The sequence below is a fragment of the Spermophilus citellus genome, assembly GCF_964194105.1.
Source record: "Spermophilus citellus genome assembly, chromosome: 2".
NCBI classification, from domain to species: domain Eukaryota; kingdom Metazoa; phylum Chordata; class Mammalia; order Rodentia; family Sciuridae; genus Spermophilus; species Spermophilus citellus.
The window spans coordinates 237,568,446-237,594,471 of NC_138183.1; the positions used below are offsets into that span (position 1 = coordinate 237,568,446).

General features: G+C 36.0%; 1 protein-coding gene across 6 annotated transcripts in view; it reads right to left on the reverse strand.

Moving 5' to 3' along the window:
* CKAP5 (cytoskeleton associated protein 5) overlaps nt 1-26,026 on the reverse strand; it is a 111,436-nt gene that overhangs the window by 28,030 nt on the left and 57,380 nt on the right. For all 6 annotated transcript variants that reach the window (XM_081279042.1, XM_081279045.1, XM_081279046.1 and 3 more), the window contains 16 exons: nt 25,798-25,902; nt 21,792-21,881; nt 21,513-21,677; nt 20,836-20,964; nt 19,932-20,114; nt 16,113-16,226; nt 15,827-15,937; nt 14,866-14,958; nt 11,783-11,968; nt 10,382-10,476; nt 7,637-7,694; nt 7,416-7,541; nt 6,400-6,539; nt 5,544-5,718; nt 4,257-4,370; nt 3,888-4,016 (listed from right to left, as the gene is read on the reverse strand). In XM_081279042.1, the coding sequence (XP_081135168.1) occupies nt 3,888-4,016; nt 4,257-4,370; nt 5,544-5,718; nt 6,400-6,539; nt 7,416-7,541; nt 7,637-7,694; nt 10,382-10,476; nt 11,783-11,968; nt 14,866-14,958; nt 15,827-15,937; nt 16,113-16,226; nt 19,932-20,114; nt 20,836-20,964; nt 21,513-21,677; nt 21,792-21,881; nt 25,798-25,902 (2,013 nt within the window). The remainder of the gene's footprint in view (nt 1-3,887; nt 4,017-4,256; nt 4,371-5,543; nt 5,719-6,399; nt 6,540-7,415; nt 7,542-7,636; nt 7,695-10,381; nt 10,477-11,782; nt 11,969-14,865; nt 14,959-15,826; nt 15,938-16,112; nt 16,227-19,931; nt 20,115-20,835; nt 20,965-21,512; nt 21,678-21,791; nt 21,882-25,797; nt 25,903-26,026) is intronic.

Here is a 26,026-nt window from a genome sequence, read left to right on the forward strand (position 1 = left end):
TTTATTTTTCTTCCATATTACCATGTATATGTTAATATATCTGCCATCACAGTGAGGATTTTGAATAGTTACAATCAAAAGGATTTCTTGAGCTGAACTTTTCTAACCACATCCCCTTTCCTGGCAACCACTATTCTCCATTTCCAAAATTCTGTCATTTTAAATGTGCTATATAGGACTGGGGTTATATAGCTCAGTGATAGAGAACTTGCCTAGCATTCACAGGGTTGGAAGTTTAATCCCAATATGGCAAATAATCAAAAGCAAAATAAAATAAAACCTAAATGAGTTATGAAAATGAAATCAAATAGTTTTAACTATTTGGGTTTGGTTTTGCTGTACAGCAAAATTCCTTCTGGAAAAATAGTGTTCCATGTATGAATGTTCAATAGTTGAAATTACCTGCTATAGGATATCTGAGCTGTTCTAAGTTTTGGCCATTTTGCAGTCAAATGTTATATCCGTTAGCTAAACCCGCAGTTTTAAGCTCTTATTAAGGAAGTTACTATGAATATTTATATTTCCACAAGCAAAATAAGAGTGATCACAATTCTCCCACATGGTTGCCAGTATTTGGTGTTACCACTATTTTTTACTTAACAATTTTGATAATTGAGTAGTGATACTTCACTATAGTTTTTTGTTTTGTTTTGTTTTGGGGTACCAGGTATTGAACTCAGGAGCACTCAACCACTGAGCCACATCCCCAGTCCTATTTTGTATTATGTTAGAGATAGGGTCTCACTGAGTTGCGTAGTGCCTCACTTTTGCTAAGGCTGGCTTTGAAATTTCGATCCTCCTGCCTCAGTATCCCCCCAACCCAGAGCTGCTGAGATTACAGGTGTGCGCCATGGCACCTATCACCTCATTTTAGTTTCTTTTTTTTTTTTTAAATCTTTATTTTATTTATTTTTAAGTTTTTTTTTATGTGGTTCTGAGGATTAAACCCAGGGCCTTGAAGGTGCTAGGTGAGTGCTCTACCTCTGAGCCACAATTCCAGCCCCTTAGTTTTTTTCTTTTCAAAAATAAAAAAATTTATTTTTTAGTTGTGGTTGGGCATAATACCTTTATTTTATTTATTTAGTTTTATGTGGTACTGAGGATTGAACCCGGGGTCTCGCACATGCTCTACTGCTGAGCCACATCCCCAGCCCACCTCATTGTAGTTTTAATCTTCATTTCTCTAATAACTAATAATGTCGAACATCTTTCAGGGGATAATTTGGCATTTACAAATCCTCTTCAGTGAAATGTATGTTCATGTCTTTTGCCCATTTTCTTTTTTCTTTTTTTTTAAACAGAGATTCCAGGAGTGAACTCAAACCTTTATTTTTTTTTTCTTCTTCTTTTTTTTTTTTTTTTTTTAAGAGAGAGCGAGAGAGAGAATTTTTTTTTAATATTTATTTTTTAGTTCTCGGCGGACACAACATCTTTGTTGGTATGTGGTGCTGAGGATTGAACCCGGGCCGCACGCATGCCAGGCGAGCGCGCTACCGCTTGAGCCACATCCCCAGCCCCCTGCCCATTTTCTAATGAATTTATTTATGTATTCTGGTGGTGGTGCTGGGAATGGAACCCATGTACGACAGGCAAGTGAGCTACATTGCCAGTATCCTCACCTCTCCTTTTTAAACTGCTGACTTTTTAGAATTCTTTACATAGTTTAGATATTAGTTCTTTTGTTTTGGTACCAGAGATTGAACTCAGTGGCACCTTCCACTGACCAACATCCCTCCCCCTACTTTGTATTTTATTTAGAGACAGGGTCTTACTGAGTTGCTTAGTGCCTTTGCTTTTTGCTAGGCAAGAACTGTACTACTGACCTATATCCCTAGTCCAAAAAGTTTTAAATTTTGATGTAGTGCAATATATTAATTTTTCTTATTATGGATTATGGTTTTAATTACAAATCTAAGAATTTCTTTTTTTTTTTGGTGGTCCTGGGGATTGAACCTAGGGCCTTGTCCATGCGAGGCAAGAACTGGACGAACTAAGAATTTCTTGCCAAACTTACATTATGATTTTCTATGTTATCTTTTAATAATCTTGTTATTTTTATTGTATATCATCTTTCCGTAGTCTTGACAGGTGCAGTGTTGCACCTGTAATCCCAGTGACTTGAGAGGCTGATGCAAGAGAATTACAAGTTCAAGGTCAGCCTCAGCAACTTTTCGAGAACCTCAGCAACTTAGCAAGACCCTGTCTCAAAATAAGAAAAGGAGAAGGAAATATATCGGAGTGGATAAAGCCCTTCAATCTCAAGTACAAAAAAAAAAGTTTCAGTCTAATGTTTTACATTTAAATCCTTTAAATCCATGATCTGTTTTAATTTTTGTGTAAGATATGAGGTTTAGGTCAAGGTTTAATTTCTTTTGTCTATGAATATCTTATTGTTGCAGAACAATTTGTTGAATAGGCTACCTTTTCCTCCACTGATTCACTTTTATAATTTTGTAAAAAATTAGTTGAATAGTGGGTGTGTTTGTTCATGCCTGCAATTCCATCGATGGGAGGCTGAAAGCCTTGTCAACTTGGGGAGACCCTGTCTCAAAATTTAAAAAAAGGGCTGAGGATGAAGCTCAGTGATGAGATCCTGGGTTGATCCACAGTGCCAGGAAACAAAAATGTGGTTCAATTCTGGGCTTTCTCTCCCACTCCACTGGTTTTTATTTTTATCTCTACCCTGTCTTCCTGTCACTGATACCACAGTGAATTGACAAGGTAAGCAATAAAGTAAACCTTAACATATGTAGAGTGATTTTTTCCTACTGTTTTTTTATGAAAACTGTTTTGGATATTTAAGAGCCTCTGCTTTTCTATATAAATTTTAGAATAAGCTTGCCTTTCTCTATTAAAAAAAAAAACTTCCTGGAATTTTTACAGGACATACATTAAATTTGTTGATCAATTTAATGAGAAGTGATATATCAACTGTGTTGAGTCATTGTAAGAGCTGACATCTTTATCTTGTTCCTAATCTTTAGGGCAAAGTATTAAGTCTTCTGCCAGTGACTATGATGTTATCTGTAAAGGTTTTTGTAGGTACTCTTAATGAAGTTGAAATAATTCTATTACTAACTTGAATTTTTTTAATAATAAGTGAGTATTGGATTTACTAATAATCATCAACTGATAAGATTATATGACTTTTCTTTATTCTATTAGCATGATGGATTATACTTTTGGACTTTTGAATGCTAAACTCTATTTTTTAAAAATATTTATTTTTTAGTTGTAGTTGGACAAAATATATTTATTCTATTTATTTATTTTTATTTGGTGCTGAGGATCGAACCCAGGGCCTCACATGTGCTAGGCGAGCGCTCTACCACTGAGCTATCTAAACTCTATTTTACCCCAGTCCTAAACTCTATTTTTATACTCTGATTAACATCTTTGATTTGGGGCGGGTGTGGTGGTGCACAATTGTAATCCCAATGGCTCAGGAGGCTGAGGCAGGAGGATCACCAGTTCAAAGCCAGCCTCAACAAAAGCAAGGTGCTAAGCAACTCAGTGAGACCCTGTCTCTAAATAGAATACAAAATAGGGCTGGGGATGTGGCTCAGTGGTCTAAGAGTTGAATCCCCAGTATCAAAAACAAAAACAAACAAAAAAAAATCTCTGATTTTACCATTTAAGAATTCAAAGAAAGAAAAAAAATCCCACAAAAATTAATCCTTTAAAAAGTTTTGTGAATGGAACGGGAAAGAAAAGGGGGGCATGAAAATACAAAAACTTTGGGAATTTGGTTTCAATTTTATTAACCTTTATAATAAAGTTCATTTTAATCATACTTCAAGTGTGTGTGTGTGTGTACAAAAGTTAGGCAGGCCTTGGCTCTTAAAGAGGTAAAGCACATGGTCAATTGATAAATTTATGGTACTAACCTCTTGCCTTAAGAAAGGATTTTCCTTTTTGAGCTCTTCAGAAAGATCTTCTCCCTCCAGCCATTCCTTCATGCCTGTCTGTTCTGCCCAAGCATTCACAGTTGCTAGCGCAGCAGCTCGAACATTGTTCTGACCAGAGAAGAGAATTGGAAAAAATAATATCAACTATAGTTTGGAGGTAGGGGAGAAAAGTTTATTATTTTATGAATGTGAACAACAGAGACTTCTCTAAGGTGTTTTTCTTCTAATTGTCTCATCTTTATAAACTTTTAAGCGTTTACATGTACTCTAGAAAAGAGAATTATCCTTAGCCCAAAAATGTGGCTGGTCTATTCCAGAACGCAGCATAGTGGAAAGGGTTAGGTTTACCTTACTGTCTCCAAGGACTGTGATGATAGGAATGCCTAAGTTCTTTACATGTTGCTTGATGTTTGGGCCCATGGCTACTGCCAACTGCTGGAGTATATTCAATGTCTGCTGCACCTGAATGGAAAGAGTCAACACTTTATGTTCAAACTATAAGCAAGATGTGCTCAAAGTTTTGCAAGATTGTTTGTTGCCATACAGTAAACACAGCAGATTTCTGGTCTGCTCAAGAGATAAAAAAATCTATTAAAGCTATGAATAAGTTTTAGCTCATAAAAGTGTATTGTTAGAATTTAAGATCATAAGTTATAATACGTATAATAATAATAATATTTTAAAGGTAAAAGCTTAGTTTAAGAAAACCCTGACATAAAAATCCAAATTTAAAAATTAGAAGCCGGGCACAGTGGCACACTCCTGTAATCCCAGCAGCTCGGGAGGCTGAGGAAGGAGGATCGAAAATTCAAAGCCAGTCTCAGCAAATTAGTGAGGCACTTAGCAACCAGTGAGACCCTGTCTCTCTATAAAACATAAAAAAGGGCTGGGGATGTGGCCCAAGGTAAAGCAACACTGAGTTCAATCCCTGGTATCCCCCCCCCCCAAAAAAAAAAATTAGAAATTAAGTGAGCACACACATGTGTGTGTACATAATGCATGTAGTTTCTTTTTGTTTTTTTTTTTTTAAAAAGAGACAGAGAGAGAGAGAATTTTAATATTTATTTTTTAGTTTTTGGCAGATACAACATCTTTGTTTGTATGTGGTGCTGAGGATTGAACCCGGGCCACACGCATGCCAGGCAAGCGTGCTACCGCTTGAGCCACATCCCCAGCCCTGCATGTAGTTTCATACAAAGATACTTAATACTGGATCCTTGTAAAAAGCAAAGTTTGAAATTAACAAAAATTTGATGAATAAGCTGGGTGTGGTGGCACATGTCTCTAATCCCAGTGGTTCAAAAGGCTGAGGCAGGAGGATTTTGAGTTAAAAGCCAGCCACAGCAAGAGCAAGGTGCTAAGCAACTCAGGAGACTCTGTCTCTAAATAAAATATAAAAAGGGCTGGGGATGTTGCTCAGTGGTGAGCACCCTTGGGTTTAATTAAAAAAGAATTGATGAATAAACCTGCAATATCTTGAGAAACACAGAAGAAATTTAATTTCCTTTAAGGAAGCTATTTCTAGGTCAAAGTAAATAAAGCAATAGTTTATTTTCTGCTAGTGAAGGATGTACTGATAAGGAATCTTCTGTACTGGGAAAGAAGAGAAAAAGAAAAGGCACAAGGTCTACATACCAAGATTTTATTTGAATCATTGAGTCGACCCTTCAAGGCAGTTGGAAGTTCACCTATATTTGGCTGGATAAATTTTGCTTCGTTGATAATTCCTGCCACTTCATCTAGGCCTTCTTTCCTTATCTTCCAATTTTTATCACCAATCTTGGACACCAACTCTGAAGTAATTTTATCACTGGAAAATAGAAGATATAACCTTTTATTTTAGGCTCCTAAAAGAATATGATATCACAGAAGTTCCCATCCCTGAATTCAAAGAGAAAGCACAATGAACTGGGTGCAGTGGCAGACACCTATAATCCCAGTAGGTATGAAGGCTGAGGCAGAAGGATTGCAAGTTCAAAGCCAGCCTTAGCAACTTAGTGAGAACCTAAGCACCACAATGAGGCCCTGTCTCAAAATAAAACTTATAAAAATGAAAAAGGCTGGGGATGTGTCTCAAGGGTTGAGCATTCCTGGGGGTTCAATCCCTGGTACAAAAAAAAAAAAAAAAAAAAAAAAAAAAAAAAAAATTTACAATGACGTGAAACTGGGCATGGTGATAACAGTTTGTAGTCCCAGCTGGGCTGAAGTCTCCAAAGTTACCCAGTTCTATAGAGTTATTAAATTTTCTTCCTCACAAAATCATCAATTTCTTATGAACTCTTCCAAGGAACATCACAAAGCTCAAGGCCAGCCTAGGCAACTTGGCAAGACCATGTCTCAAAATAAAAAGGGCTAGGAATGTAGCACAGTGATATAGTACTTACTAAGCATGCACGAGGTCCTGGATTCAATTTCCACTGCCACAAACACACACATCCCTGAAGAATTGAGTACAATGAATCAAGTAAATCATTCACAGGGTGAAACCAACCTGATCTCTGTCCTTGGCAAAAGATCGACAACATCATTGCCTCCATCTTCTGGTTCATCTCCATCTTCTCCTTCATCTGTACCACTTGTGCTATGCTTGGAAATCCCTCTGGTTGGAGCAGGTGGGCTTTGTCCCTGCATCTACACAAAAATGAATAAGGCAAATGAACTTGATGAAGAATATGAAAACAAACAGATTAGGGAAGGTGCCTATGTCAAACTATCTCATTCTGTCAAAATACTTACTTACATAGTAGATACACACACCCACACCCACACCCCATACATATATATGGTGTGTGTGTGTGTGTGTGTGTGTGTGTGGTGCTGGGGCAAACCCATAGATCCTCACACACAAACTTCTTAGAATCTGACTTCTTAATCACAAATTGCCCCCCGCCCCCTGGCATTACTGGGAACTGAATCCAGGGGTTCATGCATGCTAAGCAGCTCAGCCTTTTTTTTTTTCAATTAATTTTTTAATTTTCGGTGGACACAACGTCCTTTATTTTATTTTTTTTATGTGGTGCTGAAGATTGAACCCAGCGCCCCGCGCATGCCAGGCCAGTGCGCTACCGCTAGAGCCACATCCCCAGCCCTCAGCCCTTTTTAAAATTTTGAGCCAGGGTCTTGTTAAGATGCCCAGGCTGAGCAGGGACTTGCAACCTTCATGCCTCAGTTCCCAAGTAGCCGTGATTATAGATATATACCATGGTGCCTTGCTTTAGTTTACATTTTTTTTAAAAAGTTATTATTTTGTGTACTTTTTGAATAAGTAGTATGCTCACTATGTTTGAAATTTCAAAAGTACAGAAGAATATAAAGAGAAAAATATCTCATACCAGAGTTACCCGGTTCTCTTCACAAAATCAATTTCTTATGCACATTTTCAAGGATACTTTGTACACATAAAAGCAAATACATATATATTCTTCATTCCAAAGGTTTAAAAGTTTAGCCTTAATGAATGAGATTCTCAAGTTCACCAATGGACTGTAACATTTGTGGAATCTCTACCTTCTCAAATTCTGCATCTATCTGGGATAACAGTGCAGGTTTCTCATCCTCAAAGAACATTCGCAAAGAGGGACCAACATACAGGTACATCACGCCAAGCAGGGTAATGGCAGAAGTCCTCACAGCCTGCCAGAGAAAAAAAAAAACAACAACTTTCCAATCAGAACAAAACAGAACCACAGAAGGCTGTAATGCCCTTATGTGTGCCAGAATATACTCACTGGGTTTGTTGCAGCTAGAGCAGTCTTCACATTGCTAATGAATGCCTTGACATTCAACCTATAAGAAGAAATAACATTTAGAAATTGAAAACAAGGGCTGGGGATGTAGCTCAAGTGGTAGGGTGCTCGCCTGGCGTGTGTGGGGCGCTGGGTTTGATCCTCAGCACCACATAAAAGTAAAATAAAGGGCGGGCTGGGGATGTGGCTCAAGCGGTAGCGTGCTCGCCTGGCATGCGTGCAGCTCGGGTTTCATACTCAGCACCACATACAAAGATGTTGTGTCCGCCGAGAACTAAAAAATAAATATTAAAAAATTTCTCTCTCACTCTCTCTTAAAAAAAAAATAATAAAGATGTTGTGTCCACCGAAAACTAAAAAATAAATATTAAAAAAAAAAAGAAATTGAAAACAAATAAATGAAACCTTCAGAAGACTCAATAGAGCAATAGAGTTTTATAGACAGACTCTGGGATTGGATTCCTTGGGTGAAGTTTTCATCTATATCTACTTTCACTTTAAAGTAAGTTTTAAATACCATCTGTACGTTGATTAATCACATTATGCTTAATTAAGACTCTTAAATACAATTTTGAATTCATTCATGTACTCCAGATTCATTTACCCATCTACTTTATGACATTCCCATTTCTATGTCTCAGACATCTGACATCCAGTACATGAAAATTAAACTCCTGATTGTCTACCCGCCAATCTCAGAGTTCTCTAACTCAGTAAAGAGCCACATTCTTCTTCTAATTACTCAGGTTACTCTTGCGTCCATTCCTGATGTGTCTCACTATGTCTAATATCCTGTTCAGTTCTATTTTCCAAATATATGCTGAGTCATTACATTTACACCTCTACAATCTATGTCTAAACCATAATTTCTTGACAGGATTATTCAATACCCTATGAATTAATTCTCTCTCCCAGCTCTGCCAACTTTTGAATTGTAGTACTGCCATTCAACCCAGGATACTCTATTACTAAGCCATAACCCAGCCCTTTTAATTTTGAAACAGGGTCTTGCTAAATTGCCCTGTTTGGCCTGGAACTTACAATCCTTTTGCCTCAGCCTCCACAAGGACTGGGAACACAGGTGTGCACCACTGTGTCCAGCAAACAAGACTTTTACACTGCCAGAGGAAAAAAAAAAACTTTCCAATCAGAATTGAACTACAGAAGGCTGTAATGCTCTTATGTGTGCCAGTTCTTCTTTCAGATTATACCAAGTTGAAAACATCTAACCTTTTATCCTACACCTATAATCCCAGTGACTCAGAAGGCAGACGCAAGAGGATCGCATGTTCAAAGCCAGCCTCAGCAATTTAGTGAGGACCTCAGCAACTTAGACCATATCTCAAAATATAAATTGAAAGGGCTAGGGATGTAGCTCCATGGTAAAGCAACCCTAGGTTCTATCTCCACTGCTGAAACCAAAAAAAAAAAAAAAAAAAAAAAAAATGAGAAAGGTTTTTAAAAAGGAATTATAACAATAACTTGGACTTTGTGAGAACTCCAGAGATACTGACATTGAACAGTTCTTTGCTTAAATGATAATTGAACTGTATGGTAAATTCTCGAGTAGTGGAGTTTCTTCCATAAGTAGAATCAAAACACTGTTTTGTAAGATACTAAGAGGTCTGTTATAAAAAGTAACAAGGCACAAAGAAAGGCAACACAGTATATCAAGTATAGCATTCTCTTGAAACCAGAATGCCTAGATTCAAACTTTGGCTTTGCCACTTTCCTTGCTATAATGAGGGCAGTTAACTTAAGCATTTGGTCTTCAGTATCCTCATTTATAACTGAGCATAACACAATACTGTAGGTGATTTTTATAAGGTTGAAATCAAATTAATTATTATTTAAAAGGTGTTTTAAAAAAAACCTTGGATAAAGGAAGCTACATAAGATTTTGTTAAATAAAATAAACAACTGAATTCTATGTACAAGTAAGTTTGGGAAATAGTAGATTAAACAAAGTTTAAGGGGCTGGGGATGTGGCTCAAGTGGTAGCGCGCTCGCCTGGCATGCATGCGGCCCAGGTTCCTCAGCACCAAATACAAACAAAGATGTTGTGTCCACCGAAAACTAAAAAATATTAAAAAAAAAAATTCTCTCTCTCTCAAAACAACAACAACAACAACAACAACAACAAAAAGACCCAAATTTTAAAAATCTTTTCCATTATGGGATTTTTTAGAGTATTTAATATACCAAACTGCCCTGTAGGTCTCTAAACAAATGTGATTATATGTAGCAACTTCCAAAGTCATTTGAGTAGAAATCTTTGGAAATGGCTTTTCTGTGGAATAGTTATTAACACTTGAGGAAAAATAACTCAGAGGACTGTGTTAATGGATATAAAAATATAGAACACAAGCCAATACAGACTTTTAAGGATAAAAGTGGTTTTCTTGCTGGGAGTGATAGTACACTTCTGTAATACCAGGAACTCGGGAGGCTGAGGCAGGAGTTCAAGGCCAGCCGCAGTAACTTAGCAAGGCCCTAAGCAACTTAGCCAGCCACTACCCCTGTTTCAAAATTAAAAAAAAAAAAAAATAAAAAGAACTGGGGATGTGGCTCAGTGGTTAAACACCCCTGGGTTTAATCCCTGGTCCCCCTTACCCCCCCAAAAAAAGGCAATATTCTTTTATATAGACAATATAGCTCTTACTGCAATCACCAATTAGAGATAGCAAAACATTTAATTTTTACCTACTTTACTTCTTTCTGACTTACCCAGAAAAACCAAACTCTTTTATTGCATTAGATAGCCAATTCAGAGTTTCTGACTGATTCTTGGGATTCTTCTGTGAGAAAGCCATTGACATAACCTGGAGCAGGGGAAAAACAACATCAGATCTATGTTCTCTCATATTTCTTATAAGCATACAACATGACTTAAAGATGGCTGTGGGTTAAATATAGCTTTTTTGATGCTAAACAACTACAAGAAAAACGTAGGAACAAAAGATTTAACCCCCCCAAGAAAATGAGGTAAGTTACAGTAGTATTTAAAGCATGCGGGACTGCTTAAAATGTTTTATTAGTGGTCATTATGGATTTTAATGTCTTAAAAGGATTTTAATGTCCTTGTTGGGCACTGTGGTATATGCCTATAATCCTAATGACTTGGGAGGCTAAGGTAGTAGGATTCTAAGTCAGAAGCACAGCAACTGAACCAGGGGACCCTAAGGAACTTAATGAGACCTTGTTTGAAAATAAAAACTAAAGGGCTAGGGATGTGACTTTTAGTAAAGCACCTCTGGGTCCAATAACCCAGTACCAAAAAAAAAAAAGTACAGTCATTCTTTATAGACTATCCTTGACTTAGGTAAGCTTTCGTTATCAAGCAGCAATATATTAAAGGTAAAAATAATGTAATATTAAAAATGGTTTTACTAGGGGCTGGGGATGTGGCTCAAGCGGTAGTGCGCTCGCCTGGCATGCGTGCGGCCCGGGTTCGATCCTCAGCACCACATACCAACAAAGATGTTGTGTCCGCCGAGAACTAAAAAATAAATATTAAAAATTCTCTCTCTCTCTCTCTCTCTCTCTCTTTAAAAAAAAAAAAAAAGGTTTTACTAGGGGCTGTGGCTGTGGCTCAGCAATAGTGCACTTGCCTGGCATGTGTAAGGCACTGGATTTGATTCTCAGCACCACATGTAAATAAATAAAATAAAGGTCTATCAACAACTTAAAAAAAAAATGGTCTTACTTTAAAACTAACTTGGGGAGGCCAGGCATCATGGTGAATGCCTACAATCCCAGTAGCTTGAGAGGCTGAGGCAGGAGGATCACAAGTTCAAAGCCAGCCTTAGCAATTCAGTGAAGACCTAAGCAACTTAGAGAGACCATGTTTCAAAATAAAAATTTAAAAGGGCTGGGGAGGGGTTGGGGTTGTGGCTCAATGGTAGAGTGCTTGCCTAGCACGCATGAGGCACTGGGTTCAATCCTCACCACCACATAAATGTAAAAATAAAGATATTGTTCCACCTAAAACTAAAAAATATTTTTTAAAAAATGGCTGAGGATGTGGGTTAAGTGTGGTTGTGCACCCCTGGGTTTAATCTCTCTGGTGCAAAAAAAAAAAAAAAAAAAAAAATTAACTTTGGGAAAGAGCTTTGTGTTACTACTAACCTGTTCAGCAGTCCATGGTAACATACAAGCCTCAGCTATTGCTGTCATAGCTTCCTTTGCATTGTTTCCACATTTTACATCTCCAATTTTGTCTACAAGGCCATCTAAAACAATCTGAGCTGACGTTTTGGAAAAATTTCCCTTTTGGGCAATCAAAGCAACTATGTGAAGCTTCATCTGCATCACCTGAAAAGGATAAATATCAGGGTGTGAATTCTGGACAGGTAGAATAAGAATCGCTGAAAAGAGGTAATTTTATGTCTTACAGTAAAAAAAAAAAATAAGTCGCAAAAATTTCTTTCAGAAATTTGAAAATTAGCTAAAGGTTTGAAACACTATAAAAGAACAGTTAAAGAAAAGATACCAAGATCTCAGTAAGAAAAGTGAGCTTTCTGGAGATTTAATCTTCTTCACATCCTCCTCTCCCAGTCCATAGTATTCAAAACCATAGTCTTATAAATATGGTAACTGTGTATAGCTACTACAGGAGGCAAGACCAGGTTTGAAGCTCCTGAAAAAGTAATAATGACTATCATTATTTGACTAATTGGGCAGTATCCTAGAAAAGCCCCATTTTAAGGACCTGTTATTTGACCCGACTATCTAATTCAGTGGGAAAAAGGGCTATTCCCAGGGAGTTTGTTGAAAACAATTAGTAACAACTGTTCAATATTTACTGTTGGGGCTGCCTGCAGCTGCAATACCAGTTGAGGCAAGGGACCTTGGTCAACATCTTAAAAATAAGACTTAGGGAATAAGATGTCTACAGAGGACTTTGAAAGCTTCTATACATTCTCAAGAATCTAGATGATGCTACACATATTCAAGGCTGTGTGTGGGCACAGAAAAAAAATGAAAGGGCCCTAATATCTTACTTCTGGATGATTTTCAGGCCCTGCTAAGCAAGAAGAGAAGGCTGAGAAGAAGTTCTGGAGCACTCAAGGCATATCCCAACATACATACACACACACACCCCTGGCAAAAGGTAGAAGACATAATTGGTTCAAGGCCTTTAAGGAAATCTGTCTAATCACTAGATGACCACTAAGCCAAACCGAGCAGAGACTTTGGAGGCTGCAAATCAAAATTACAGCAAGATCATACTTCATACTCTCTAGGATGAAAAGAAAGAAAAAGAAAGAAAGGGAGGAAGAAAGGAAGGAAGAAAAGAAGGAAGGAAGGAAGAAAACCATTATTGGTGGGAATGTAGAGAAAACAGAACTCTCACACATTGCTGGAGCAAATGTAAAAATGATACAATCACTTTGGAAAACTATTTTTTCAATTCCTCAGAAAATTAAATAGAGCCAGGGGCAGTGGCACATGCCTATAATCTCAGTGGCTCGGAAGGTGGAGACAGGAGGATCACAAGTTCAAAGCCAGCCTCAGCAAAAGCAAGGTGCTAACAACTCAGTGAGACCCAGTCTCTAAATAAAATACAAAAAAGGCTAGGGATGTGGCTCAGTGGTCGAGTGCCCCTGAGATCAATCCCTGGTACCTTCCCCCTGCAAAAAAAAAATGTTAAATAGAGTTATCATATGATCCCTGAAATTCTACTCCTAGGTATATACTCAAAAGAATTAAAAACATAAAAATTTGAATGTGAATGTGCAAATGATTGGAAAAGTAAATTACGGTATATCTATACAATGGAATGTTATGTGACAATTAAAAAAAACAGGAACTAACACATGTTACAATATGGATGAAATTTGAAAACATTATGCTAAATATAAGCCAGACAAAAGGTCATATATTGTATTATTACTTTATATAAAATGTCTAGGAGAGGTAAATCCATAAAGATCAAAAACGGATTAATTATAGAGACTGAGACTGAGGAGGATTAGACAATGACTGCCACTGAGTATGAGGTTTCTTTTGGAGCGATGAAAACATTCCAAAAGTAGAGCTGCAGAAGTTTGTGAATATACTAAAAACAACTGCATTGATCTGGGTATGGTGCTGCATGCCTATAATTCCAGTGACTCAGGAGGCAAAGCAGAGAGCACAAGTTTGAAGCTAGCCTTAGCATCTCAGTGAGGCCCTAAGCAACTTGGTGGAACCCTGTCTCAAAATAAATTTTTAAAAAATTAAAAAATTTAAAAAAGTGCTAGGGATGTAGCTCAGTGGAAAAGCACTGCTGGGTTCAATCCCTAGTTCTTAAAATCAATCAATCAAAACAGTGAATTTTATAGTTTCAATAAAGTTGTTATTAAAAATATATACATAGGGGCTGTGGATGTGGCTCAGCCATATAGTGCTCGCTTGGCATATGTGAGGCCCTGGGTTTGATCCTCAGCACCACAAAAAAATAAATAAACAAATAAAGATACAATACCTTTGTGTCCAACTACAACTAAAAAATATATACTGAAAAAAAATATATATATACACATACACATAAAGGGCTGGGGTTGTGGCTCAGTGACAGAGCACTTGCCTCACACATGTGAGGCACTGGGTTCGATCCCCAGCACCACATAAAAATAAACAACAAAATAAAGATATTGTGCCCATGTATACTAAAAAAATATTTAAAGTATTCGTATATTTAAAATATTTAAAAAATATATTTAAAATATTTAAAAAAATATATATAAAATTATCCCTTATGGATTTAACCAGGAGGGTTTGGCTCAAATCAGGTGTCCTCCTTTCACTTATCTAGATGGCTGCATGAAGAAGAGTTTTAAAAGTGGCAGTATGGGGGCTGGGGATGTGGCTCAAGCAGTAGTGCGCTCGCCTGGCATGCGTAGGGGCTCTGGGTTCGATCCTCAGCACCACATAAAATAAAAAAAAGATGTTGTGTCCATCAAAAACTGAAAAATAAATATTAAAAAAATTCTCTCTCTCTAAAAAAAAAAAAGTGGCAGTATGAGGGAAAGATGGCAGGATGAGAATCTATCAGAATATATTTAGCCTTTGTGGTGATGACTGTCCTGGCTGAGGTGAAGAAACATAGGGAGGCTAAGGGGAATAGTGTTATAGATAAACTCCCATTTATATAAGTTTCACCTCCACAGGATGATGTAATAGAAATTACTTCAATAAAAAACATTAAATTTACAACTAAAAAATACCTGAAAATTAGTTTCTTTCCATCCAGGTTTCTTGGCCAGCATCCTCACTAATGCCTGGCATGGCATTTCAGTACGATCCATTAGTTCAACAGCCTTGAAATAAATAAGACAGTGAGAGTTAAGGGTTAAATATTAGTTACTAAGGAAGGTCAAATACCAAAGTCTAGTACTTGGTTACCTTTGAAGGAAGAAGGGGAATAGAATCGAGCAGGGTAAAAGAGGGAGCTTACTTAACTTCTATTCTAATGTTTTTTAATGAGAAATAATGGATACGTGGTACATGGCCATTATATTTATATCATTGAAACTATTCGATTTTACATTTTAGGAATTCTCAAATAATTTGCTCCAAGGAAAGTAATAGTAACAGTTTTCATATTTGCTTATTTTGTGGCAGAAATTGCTAATATGTATTTTATCTTACTTAATTTTCCTAAAAATATAGTGAAGTAGTAGGATAGAAGTAGTTAAGCATTAAATTTCAAAGACATACAAATTTAGGTCTAAATAACACAAGTGGCAGATACCAAACTGTAAGGTTCTTGCTTCAAGTCCCACTGCGCTTTCAGTTTTTCCACAGCTTGCTCTCATGAGAATCACAGAACATGCCAAAATAAGCCATGATGAAGTTTTTCAACACAAGTTTTTGATAGTTTTTTCTACCAACAGATGATGTCTATACCACTAAGAAATGATGACACAGTGGGTAAATACAGAAATGGATGAGGAATGGCTTAAGTGGAGAGATCTGTTTGCTTATAGAAGTCATTGAATGAAGACATTGAAAGATAAACAGCTACAAATAACAAAATAAAAAAAAAACCATCTCATTACTTAATACTATGAAACATGTTTGTTGCTTGTAAAATACAGTAATTAAGATACATTCTTCATTATGGATTTCATTATTTCCCCATTATCTTAATTTTCTTTCACAGTAAACTTATCCCTATGTATCTACCTTTTGGAACTCTTCCATACAGGCTAGCCTTTCCTTCCAGTTACTGCTGTCTAGTAGCTGTATACAGGTAGGGGGAAGGACAACTGAAGCTTTTTCTTCACAAACTTCCATCTGTAAGACACAAAAATATGTCAAAATTAGAAACTGCTTAAGGAAACAGATGGCAAGAATGCAAAAATACCCCAGATAAAACTTAAAGAACACTCCAATGGATATGCTATACTATCTGAGAATCTTCAATATGTCTCAACATTCCCAGCTTGGAGGCACAGTGCATCATACTGACCGAGAGTTCTGGCTCCACAATTTCTTTGGTCTCCAGTCCTTTCTTGTTCTTGGTTCCAGTGTTCCCTGCACCTCCTGGTGCAGCTGGTTTCCCCTTCTTAGGTGGTCCCCCAGGCTAAATGCAATTTTTTAAAAAATTAAATCATTTAAGGTTTAGAAAGTAGCTGCTAAACTTTTTGGATCATAAAACCCTCTGAAAATTTGATTAAAATGAAAATTACCCCAAAATAAACTTTTTTCATGCTCACAGAAAATTTGATTAAAATGAAAATTATCATGCTCAGTTTCATGGGCATAAAGACTCCCTTCTGAAGACCACTCATGGGGATAGAAAGATAATCTGCACACTGCATGTTAAGAACCTCTAATTCAAAATGAGTAGTGAAATAAATGAGACAAAAATAATGAAGTGGAATTGTATTAGATTTACAGATTAATTTGAGAATGACATCCTGATGTCTTTAAATGCCTTTACATTCCTTCTTATACCAGTACAGGACAGTCTCTAAGTTATAACATTTACTCAATACTTAATCCCAAGGTACTTTAATATTAGGAGAACATACTTATTTCTCATAATAGATCTATATAATTTACAAAAGAACAGAGGGGTTTTCATGAGAAATCTTACTGTTCCACTTATGTTGAAGATAAATTTCTTATAGAATCTTCTTGTTTTAGAATTCTTTCTAGGTGATTTGCTTTGAGTTTTAAGAATATGATTATACGAGCTATAAAAATGACAGTTTTGCCTCTCAAAATACCTCTTAATTAATACCTCTTAGTTAATATGAAGTCACTAAAAAATAATAAAGGTACTAACAAGCAGTTCTTCTCACTTCAATAGGATTATCTCCAGAATTTCATCATTATTAAGCACAATGCTGTCTTTGCTTTGGTATGTCTACTGCTATTTGTACATCTCTCTGTGTGTGTGTGTGTATGTGTATATACATGTATATATACACACATTTTTAAAAAAACATATTCAAGGACTGGGTTGTGGCTCAGCAGTAGAGCGCGTGCCTAACGCATGTGAGGCGCTGGGTTCAATCCTCAGCATCACATAAAAATAAATAAATAAAATAAAGATATTGTGTCCAATTACAACTAAAAAAATCTTAAAAATATACATTCAATCACGTCAAAGTATCCATTCATTTCTTTTTTCTTTTTCTTTTCTTTTCTTTTTGTTGTGCTAGCGATTGAACCCAGGTCTTTGTGCAAGCAAGGCAAGCACTCTTTCAACTGAGCTATATCCACAGTCCCATACCCATCCATTTCTATGTGGTTAAAATGTTTTATGAAAGGCAGGCACAGTGGCACGTGCCTATAATCCCAGCAAATTGGGAGACTGAGGCAGTAGGATTTCAAATTCAAAGCCAGCCTTAGCAACTCAGTGACTTGCAAAGCAACTTAGTAAGATTCTAACTCAAAAAAAATATAAAAAGGGTTGCGAACGGGCAGGGGTTGCAGCTCTGTGGTAGCGTGCTTAACTATTAATATGTAGTGTTGAGTTTGATTCTCAGAACCACATATAAATAAATAAATAAGATAAAAGTGTATTAACAATTAAGAAAATATTTTTTTTTTTTTGAAAAAGAAAAAGGGTTGGGAACATAGCTCAGTAGTAAACTGCCCCCGTGTTAAATCCCTAGTACCCAAGAAAAATCAACAGAATAACCAACCACCAAATAAGACAACCCAATAATGGGAGAAAATACTTGGAAATCATATATGGGAGAATTCCTAAAACTAAACAATCAAAAACAACACAAAGAGCTGCGGTTGTGGCTCAGTGGTAGAGCACTTGCCTAACACATGTGAGGCACTGGGCTCAAATCTCAGCACCACATATAAATAAATCACCAAAATAAAGGCCCATCAGCATCTAAAAACATATATAAAATAACAACTCAAATCAAAATGGGCAAAGGTCCTGAATATATATTTCTCCAAGCTGGGCACGGTGGAGCATGTGACGTAATCCCAGCAATGTGGGAGGCTGAGATAGGAGAAGTATAAATTTGAGGCTAGCCTCAGCAACTTAGTGAGATCCTGCCTCAATTTTTTTTTTTTTATGAAAGAAAATGTAGGAATTTATTGAATGCTTCTTAGGGAGTAAAGAGAAAAGGTTAACACTCTATATTACAACAAAAATCTAAAAATATTTGAATATTCTCCCCCCACCTCCCTGGCCCCCAAAGTTCCACTATATACAGTTGTCCAGTTTTCATCAAAAAATTGAAATCCTTAGCCATAGCACATACCTGTAATCCCAGACCCTTGAGAGGCTGACTGCCTCAATTTTTTAATATATTATTTAGAGTAGATGGACACAATAACTTTATTTTATTTTTATAAAGTGATGCTGAGGATCAAACCCATTGCCTCACTCATGTTAGGCAGGCACCCTACCAACTGAGCTATAGCCCTAGCCCGGTTTCAATTTTTTTTTAAATATTCATTTTTTAATTGTAGTTGGATACAATACCCCCATTTATTTATTTTTATGTGGTGCTAAGGACTGAACCCAGGGCCTCACACATGCTAGGTGAGTGCTCTACCCCTGAATCACAACCCCAGCCCAAATTTTTTTTTAAAAAAACTAAAACAAAACAAAACAAAAATGACTGGGGCTCACTGATAAAGCAACAAGAGAGACAGAGAGAGAGATAGAGACAGACAGAGAGAGAGATAGAGACAGAGAAAGAAAGAAAGATAGCTAATAATCACATGAAAAGATGTTCAACATCACAAATCATTAGGGAAATGCTGATCAAAATTTCAGGATAAATGGACAAGTAAAATGTAGCATATCTATACAACAGAATGATATTCAGCTTTAAAAAGGAACAAAATACTGACATATGATACGTTATGGATAAACCTTCGAAATGAAATAAGTCACAAAAAGACTAATACTGAGGCTGGGAGTGTAGCTCAGTGGTAGATTGGCATGTCTAGCATGGGTAAGGCCATGGGTCTGATCCTTAGCATCACAAAGAAAAAAAGAAAAACAAATATTGATGAGTCTACATAATAAAGGGTATCTAAAATAGCCAAAATAACAGAAACAGAAAAAAAGGGCTGGGGATGTGGCTTGGTGGTAGAGCACTTGCCTAGTATGTTCAAGGACCTGGGTTCAATCCCTAGCATCACAAAAACAAACAAGGGAAAGAAGAATGGTGATTACCAGTGGGTGATAAAAGGGGGTTTGAAAGATTATTGTTTAATAGGTATAGAATTCAGTTATATAAATGGAGTTATGGAGATGGATGGTAATGATGGTTGCACCAATTATGAATATTTAATACTACTAAACAGTATACTTAAAAATGACTAAGACAGCTGGCCTAGTGGTACATGCCTGTAATCCCAGAGACTTGGGAAGCTGAGGCAGGATTGCAAGTTTGAGGCCAACCTCAGCAACTAAGGGAGATCCTATCTCAAAAAAAAAAAAAATAAAAATAAAAAAGCTAAGGATGTAGTTTAGTGGTAGAGTACTTGCCTAGCACGTAAGAAACCCTGGGTTCAATCCCAAGCACTGTCCCCCCAAAAAAGTTAGGAATAGTAAATATTGTTATGTATATTTTACCATAAATTTTTTTTTTTGGAAAAAAAATGCACTCCTGTAATTTTTATCTCTGTAAGCCAAATATATTTCTGGAATATATGTCTTCATTAACACATGCTCTGCTTTATTTTCAATGTGGCCAATGAACTCATTTCTCAAATGAAGTCAGACTGGAAGAATAATCATGAACCTCAGACTCAAACTCTACCTTACTAAATCCTCATTTTTAAACCATCTATTAACCTTAGCAGTAGGTGCCTTTTTTAAGAGTCCTGGTTTGGGTGCTGAAATGTCCTTTGTGTCTTTATCTCCTGCAGCCCCTGAAGTAGTAGTCCTTCCAGGCACAGGTTTAAATTCCTTCTTATCAGCTACTAGTCCAGCTTTCTTACCATGAACCAATTCTACTTTTTCTGAACATTCTTTGATCTAGAGAAAGAAAGTGACATAAACATCATTTAGCCCAACTTTGAAACATAATAACCACATTATTACTTATAAGTCATTTCCAAACCACGACCATATATATAAGAATTCAGAGAAAAGTTTCCTTTTTAAAGATAAATTATCAAGATTTTCTTAATAGTAGATGTATTATAGGTTTTACTTCTTTACAAATCAGAATTATAATAAACTTATGATGGCCATAATTTTGATGGAAGACATTCACATTTAGAAAGGTAATTTTCTAGAATATTAGAAACGAATTTATCTCACAATGCTGTTTTCATCTTCTCTACAGATTGGGCACTCAGCTTTTGTTTGGTTATAATTTGAAAGATAGTTCAAATATCACCATTGTAGCCTAGGATAAAATTTAAATCCTCAGTAGTTATGCTTTCAAACTCTACATCTGAACTACGAGTAGAGAATGAAATAAATTTCACAAATTGATTATTGGCAATTTTTTCTTAATGAACAGAAAAGATTAAATTGCAAACAAAAAACACCAAAAAACATTCCCCCAAATTGTTTCAATTGTGCATGGGAGTATGCAATGTAATATATCTTAATGGGAACTGTAATTTTTAAAAAAATGGAGAAATCTGGATCAAAACTATACTAATACTTTCTAATTTGCAAGAGACAAAATCACAACACCAAGAGACAAGACTATTGTTTAATTTCTTATAATTCATTACTAACCTACCTTATCAAGTTTGAGTTTGTCTACATCGGCTAAGAATGGGTTTACTGCTTTCTCACCAACCACCTTCAAAGCTGTACCCAATGCTTCAAATGCAGCATCTCTGACTTCAGGAGCAGAATCATTGATGTGCTACACTCGGGAATTAAGCAAAAATATTCATGAATACAAAGTACTTTAGGAAATATTACTTCAGATATTTTAATTCAGGTTGGTAGTTCTTGGATAAAAATTACATCTTTCCTTTGCCAATTAAGAGTCACTTTTTCATAAATTATTTTTGGGTTAACAAAAACTCTGGTTATCTACTCAGCAAGCCAGTGCTTCCTTTTTTCCCCTTACCATCTGTCTAAAATTCCTCACTCCCAAATGATCCTCAAATACTTCAGATTTGATGCCTAAGCTTGGAAAGATCCAGTGTACTATGTGACCAAGTAAGAAACAAAATGTGTAACAAGTAGTAGAATAAGAAAACTAACTTGTGCTTTCCTTCAAGAATAGGAACACAAACAGTTACTAGAATTTGGATTCAGTCTCAAAAAATGCATAGGATCTACTCCTCAAAAGATCATTAATCTACAGTATGAAAGTCAAGTAGTTACTGTATATAATTAGTAAGAAGAAGGAAAAAAAAACTTGCCTAAGTATAAAATATCCCGAATTATAAAGATAGTCCATACCTTAAGTAGAGCAGCACAAAAAGGCTTTAACAAGCTCTTTGGCAGGGTAGAGGCAGTGCAGTGACGGAAACTTCTTGCAATAAAAAGAGATGTCTGTTGCTTAATGGTTGGATTTTTATTATCCATTACTGCTAAAACATCCTCACTGATGTTCTGTAGTGTGGTCTTTAGAAAGAAGATTGATCAATGAGATTTTCTCAGTTGTGAAGAATAGTTAATATAAAATTGATATAAAATATAAAATTTAGATAAAGCCACAAATTCACTCCATCAACTTACAGTAAGGAAGATTGCATCAATTGCCTCCTGCAAGGCTTGTACAACTTGAGGTTTCTTCTCTTTGAATTTCTCCAAAATGGTTGGCACAACCTGCAAAAGTGAAGAGCAGTAATTATATCTGGCAACAAAAAGGAATGAGGGGGCTGGGGTTGTGGCTCAGCGGTAGAGCACTCACCTAGTGTGAGCAAGGCACTGAGTTCGATCCTCAGCACCACATAAAATAAGTAAAATAAAGGCATTGTGTCCAACTACAACTAAAAATAAATTAAAAGAAAAAAAAAAAAAAGGAATGAGGGCCCAGGCTGTAGCTTAGTAGCAGAGTGCTTGCTTAGCATGTGTGAGGCACTGGGTTCAATCCTCAGCACCACATAAAAATAAACAAGTAAAATAAAGGCATTCTGTCCATCTACAACTACCAAAAAATAAATAAATAAATAAATACATACATAATTAAAAAAAAAGGAATGAAGCACAATATAGCATGACTGAACCAAAATTTTCAAAATTATGTTAAGTAAAAGCAATAGTCTCAAATGACCCCCATATTATATTATTCCATTTACATGACATGTCAAGTCCATAGAGACAGGGAGCAGATTAGTAGTAACCAGGGCCTAGAGGGAGAGAAGAGTGGGTAATGACTGCTACCAGGAACAGGGTTTCTTGCGGGGGGGGGGGGGGACTAAAAATGTTCTGGAATCAGGGATGATAGTTAATACTAAAACCACTGAATTATACATTTTAAAATCACAGATTTTTACAATATTTACCTCTCAAAAAATTATTAAAAACAATGAAGTTGGCTTTATTAAAAAAAAAAACATTAAAACTGAATAAAAAGTAATTTCCTTTTTAAAATTTTTTTAGTTGTAAATGGACACAATACCTTTATTTTATTTACTTTTATGTGGTGCTGAGGATTGAATCTAGTGTCTCACACATGCTAGACAAGTTCTCTACCACTGAGCCACAACTGCAGCCTCTAATTTTCTTTTTTGAAGGGCATAATAATCTTCCACTGGAACAATTAAAAGCTTTCATCCTGCTGTCTCTATACCCTGTATACAATCATAATCATTTCTATTTGTAACAGCTCTCATTTTACAAAAAGTATAAATACCAGCTAGGAGGATTCAGGTGAATAGTTGAGTATATAATTCTTTCTCTCCACTCAAGATGCTGATATACCTTATTGATTTGGGGTGTCATCTGTCCCTTACAACACAAAAGAAAAAAGAAATAGTACCAAAAATTTTAATAATTTGTTATCAGAATTATATCTTCAAGTCTCAGTGTAGATAGTAAAGTTGAAATTTTTATAGGTTTAGATTTATTGCCTAAAGTATTATTAATTCATTAAACATTAATGGCTAATATATACACTGAGTGCCAGGCACTGGGTTAGCAGGGAAATAAAAAATCTTTTTTATTTTTTAGAGGGTTCTGGGGATCAAATTCAGGGCCTGTGCATGCTAAGTATGTATTCTACCACTAAGCAACATCCTTAGCCCGAAAGATTTTTTCTTTTCAGTACTAAGGATTGGACCCAAGGGCCCTCTACCACTGAGTAACATCCCAAGCAATTTTTATTTTGAGATAGGGTCTCACCAAGTTGCCAAGCATGGCTTTGAACTTGTGATCCTTCTGCCTCAGCCTCCAGAGTAGCTGGAATTACAGGCGTGTGACACTACACCTGGCAACCAAAGATTTTTTTTTTTTTTGGGGGGGGGGGAGTATACTGGGTATTAATTTGCTAGGCAAATTCTTTACCACTAAGCCAAATCCCCACATCTTTCACAGACTTTTTTTTAATTTTTTTTTTTTAGTTGTAGTTGGGCACAATATCTTTATTTATTTTTAAGTGGTGCCAAGGATCAAACTCAGTGCTTCACACATGCGAGGCAAGAACTCTATCACTGAGCTACAACCCCAGCCCTGGCAAGAACTCTATCACTGAGCTACAACCCCAGCCCTATCAAAGATTTTTTAAAGGTTCAGAAAAGATAGCAAAGTCAATGGTATCCCCAAAAATTATTTTCAAGATTTCACAAAAGTGACCACAGACCAAGAGTAAGGTTTCCTTGAGAAATAAAATTGACTTTTTAATATAAGCTATAAAGCTTTAAAAAAATTATAATGGCTACAAAATTGAAGTTTACTTTTATAAATATCTCACAAAAGATAGTCTATAAATAGCTAAAGCAAACAAGGCTCATGCCTATAATCCCAGCAACTTGGGAGGCTGAGGCAGGTAGCTGGGAAGTCTGAGGCCAGTTTTGGTAACTCAGTGAGATCCTGTTTCAAGACAAAATAAAAAATACTAAGAGCCAGGGGTAGAGATTAGGAGTTGCCCTGGATTCAATCCCTAGTATCTCAGGGGGGAAAAAAACAAAGTCAAACACTAATATGTTTTGTTATCATACAGTATATATTGTATAGTTAAAAAAAAAAAAACCTTTAGTTTTTTATTTTTATGAGCTATAACCCCAGTTCCTACATCATAAAGTTTTGAGAAAAAAACAAAACTCCAATCATAGAGTGCTGGAGATGTCTTTAAGCTGAACAACAACGTGAAACAAAGCCAGAATCAGAACTCAAACCGAAGGGACTGGTAATTAGCCAAACATTATTTGGTAAATCAAAATGGGTTTTAAAAATTGTTTTTACCTTGAAAAGTTATTTATCAATAACACAAAAATGACCCAAAGTTAGTTAATATATTGATAGCTTACACATAGATATAAATACTATATACAGTTATAGATATAAATATTTGCTACTATAAAAATACATACTATTGATACAACTTATTTATTTATTTGGCTACCAAGGATTAAACTCAGGGGCACTAAACCACTAAGCCACATCCTCAGCTCTATTTTGTATTTTATTTAGAGACAGGGTCTCACTGAGTTCCTTAGCGCCTCGCTTTTGCTGAGGCTGGCTTTGAACTTGCAATCCCCTGCCTAAGCCTCCTGAACCTCTGGGATTACAGGTGTGTGCCACTGCACCTGGCCCAAATTATTATTTATAAAGGTTTTAGAGACCTCTTTTAAAAAATTATTTATTCATTAATTTTTGGAGATAGGGGTCTATTTTGTCCAGGCTGGTCTCAAACTCCTGGTCTCAAGTAACACTCCAGCCTCCTGAGTAGCTGGGAATATAGGCATGTGCTATGGCACCTGGCATTAGATCTTTATTTTTATTTCCCTGGTAAGAAATCAGTCATGGTTTATTTTTATTTAGTAGTATCTTCTTTGTTAAGTTGTCTGAAATTATTTTTAATGTTATGAGTAACCAACTTCTAAATACCATAGCTCAAGTGAAGCTAAATAATAACTTCATAATATAAAAACTGACACATGATTAGGGACTATAAAGGGACTCTTATGTCAATCTAGGAAATTAAATAATCAAGTGACTAGGAGGTTAAACTCTAAAGTTCAATTTTCAGGATGCTAAATCATTCTAACTAATTTAGACCAAATTTAGAGCTAATGAACAACTACCACAGTTAAAACACCTCAACACATTTTATATATTAACTTCATCTAATGTTTGATATTACCTTACCTACTATTAATTTCATTCTGGTCCTGGTTATTAAAATTCTTTTTGTGTGGGAGTAGGTATGCTGGAGAACTCAGGGCTCCTCTACTGAGCTATACCCCCTCCTCATGGTTTTATAAAAATTCATATTGTTATATTGCATATAGTTGTAAGAACAAAGCAAGATATTGATAAATAACAAGCAAATAAATCAACTCAAATAAGTACTTTTGGCCAACTGCCTGATTTTCCACATAAGCCTTATGAATTTAATAGTTGTAACTACTATCTGTTGATATTTGTGAGGAGCTATGTTGAACAATAAAACTTAGTGAGAAACTTATTTTGCCCAATATACAAAGATCTATGCCAAAAAGTTGGTTTAAAGCATAAAGCGGTCTAGCTGGCCATTTTTGATAATTTTGTGGATTTATTTCTAAAAAGAAGTGTTACTTACATGTCCTGCATATTGTCCAAATTTCTTTCTTAGCCCAACAGCCAGGCCAGTAAGACATTTTGCTGCCAAAGCTACTAACATGACATTGGTGTCCTTTCCAACAACCTACAAAGGGGGATAAAAAGGAAAACAAAACAGTCACAGCCCTATAGAAAGGTGTTAAAGTATACTCTCAAAAGAACTCTGAATGTTATTACACTCATGAAAGACAAATTTTATTTCCTATAAA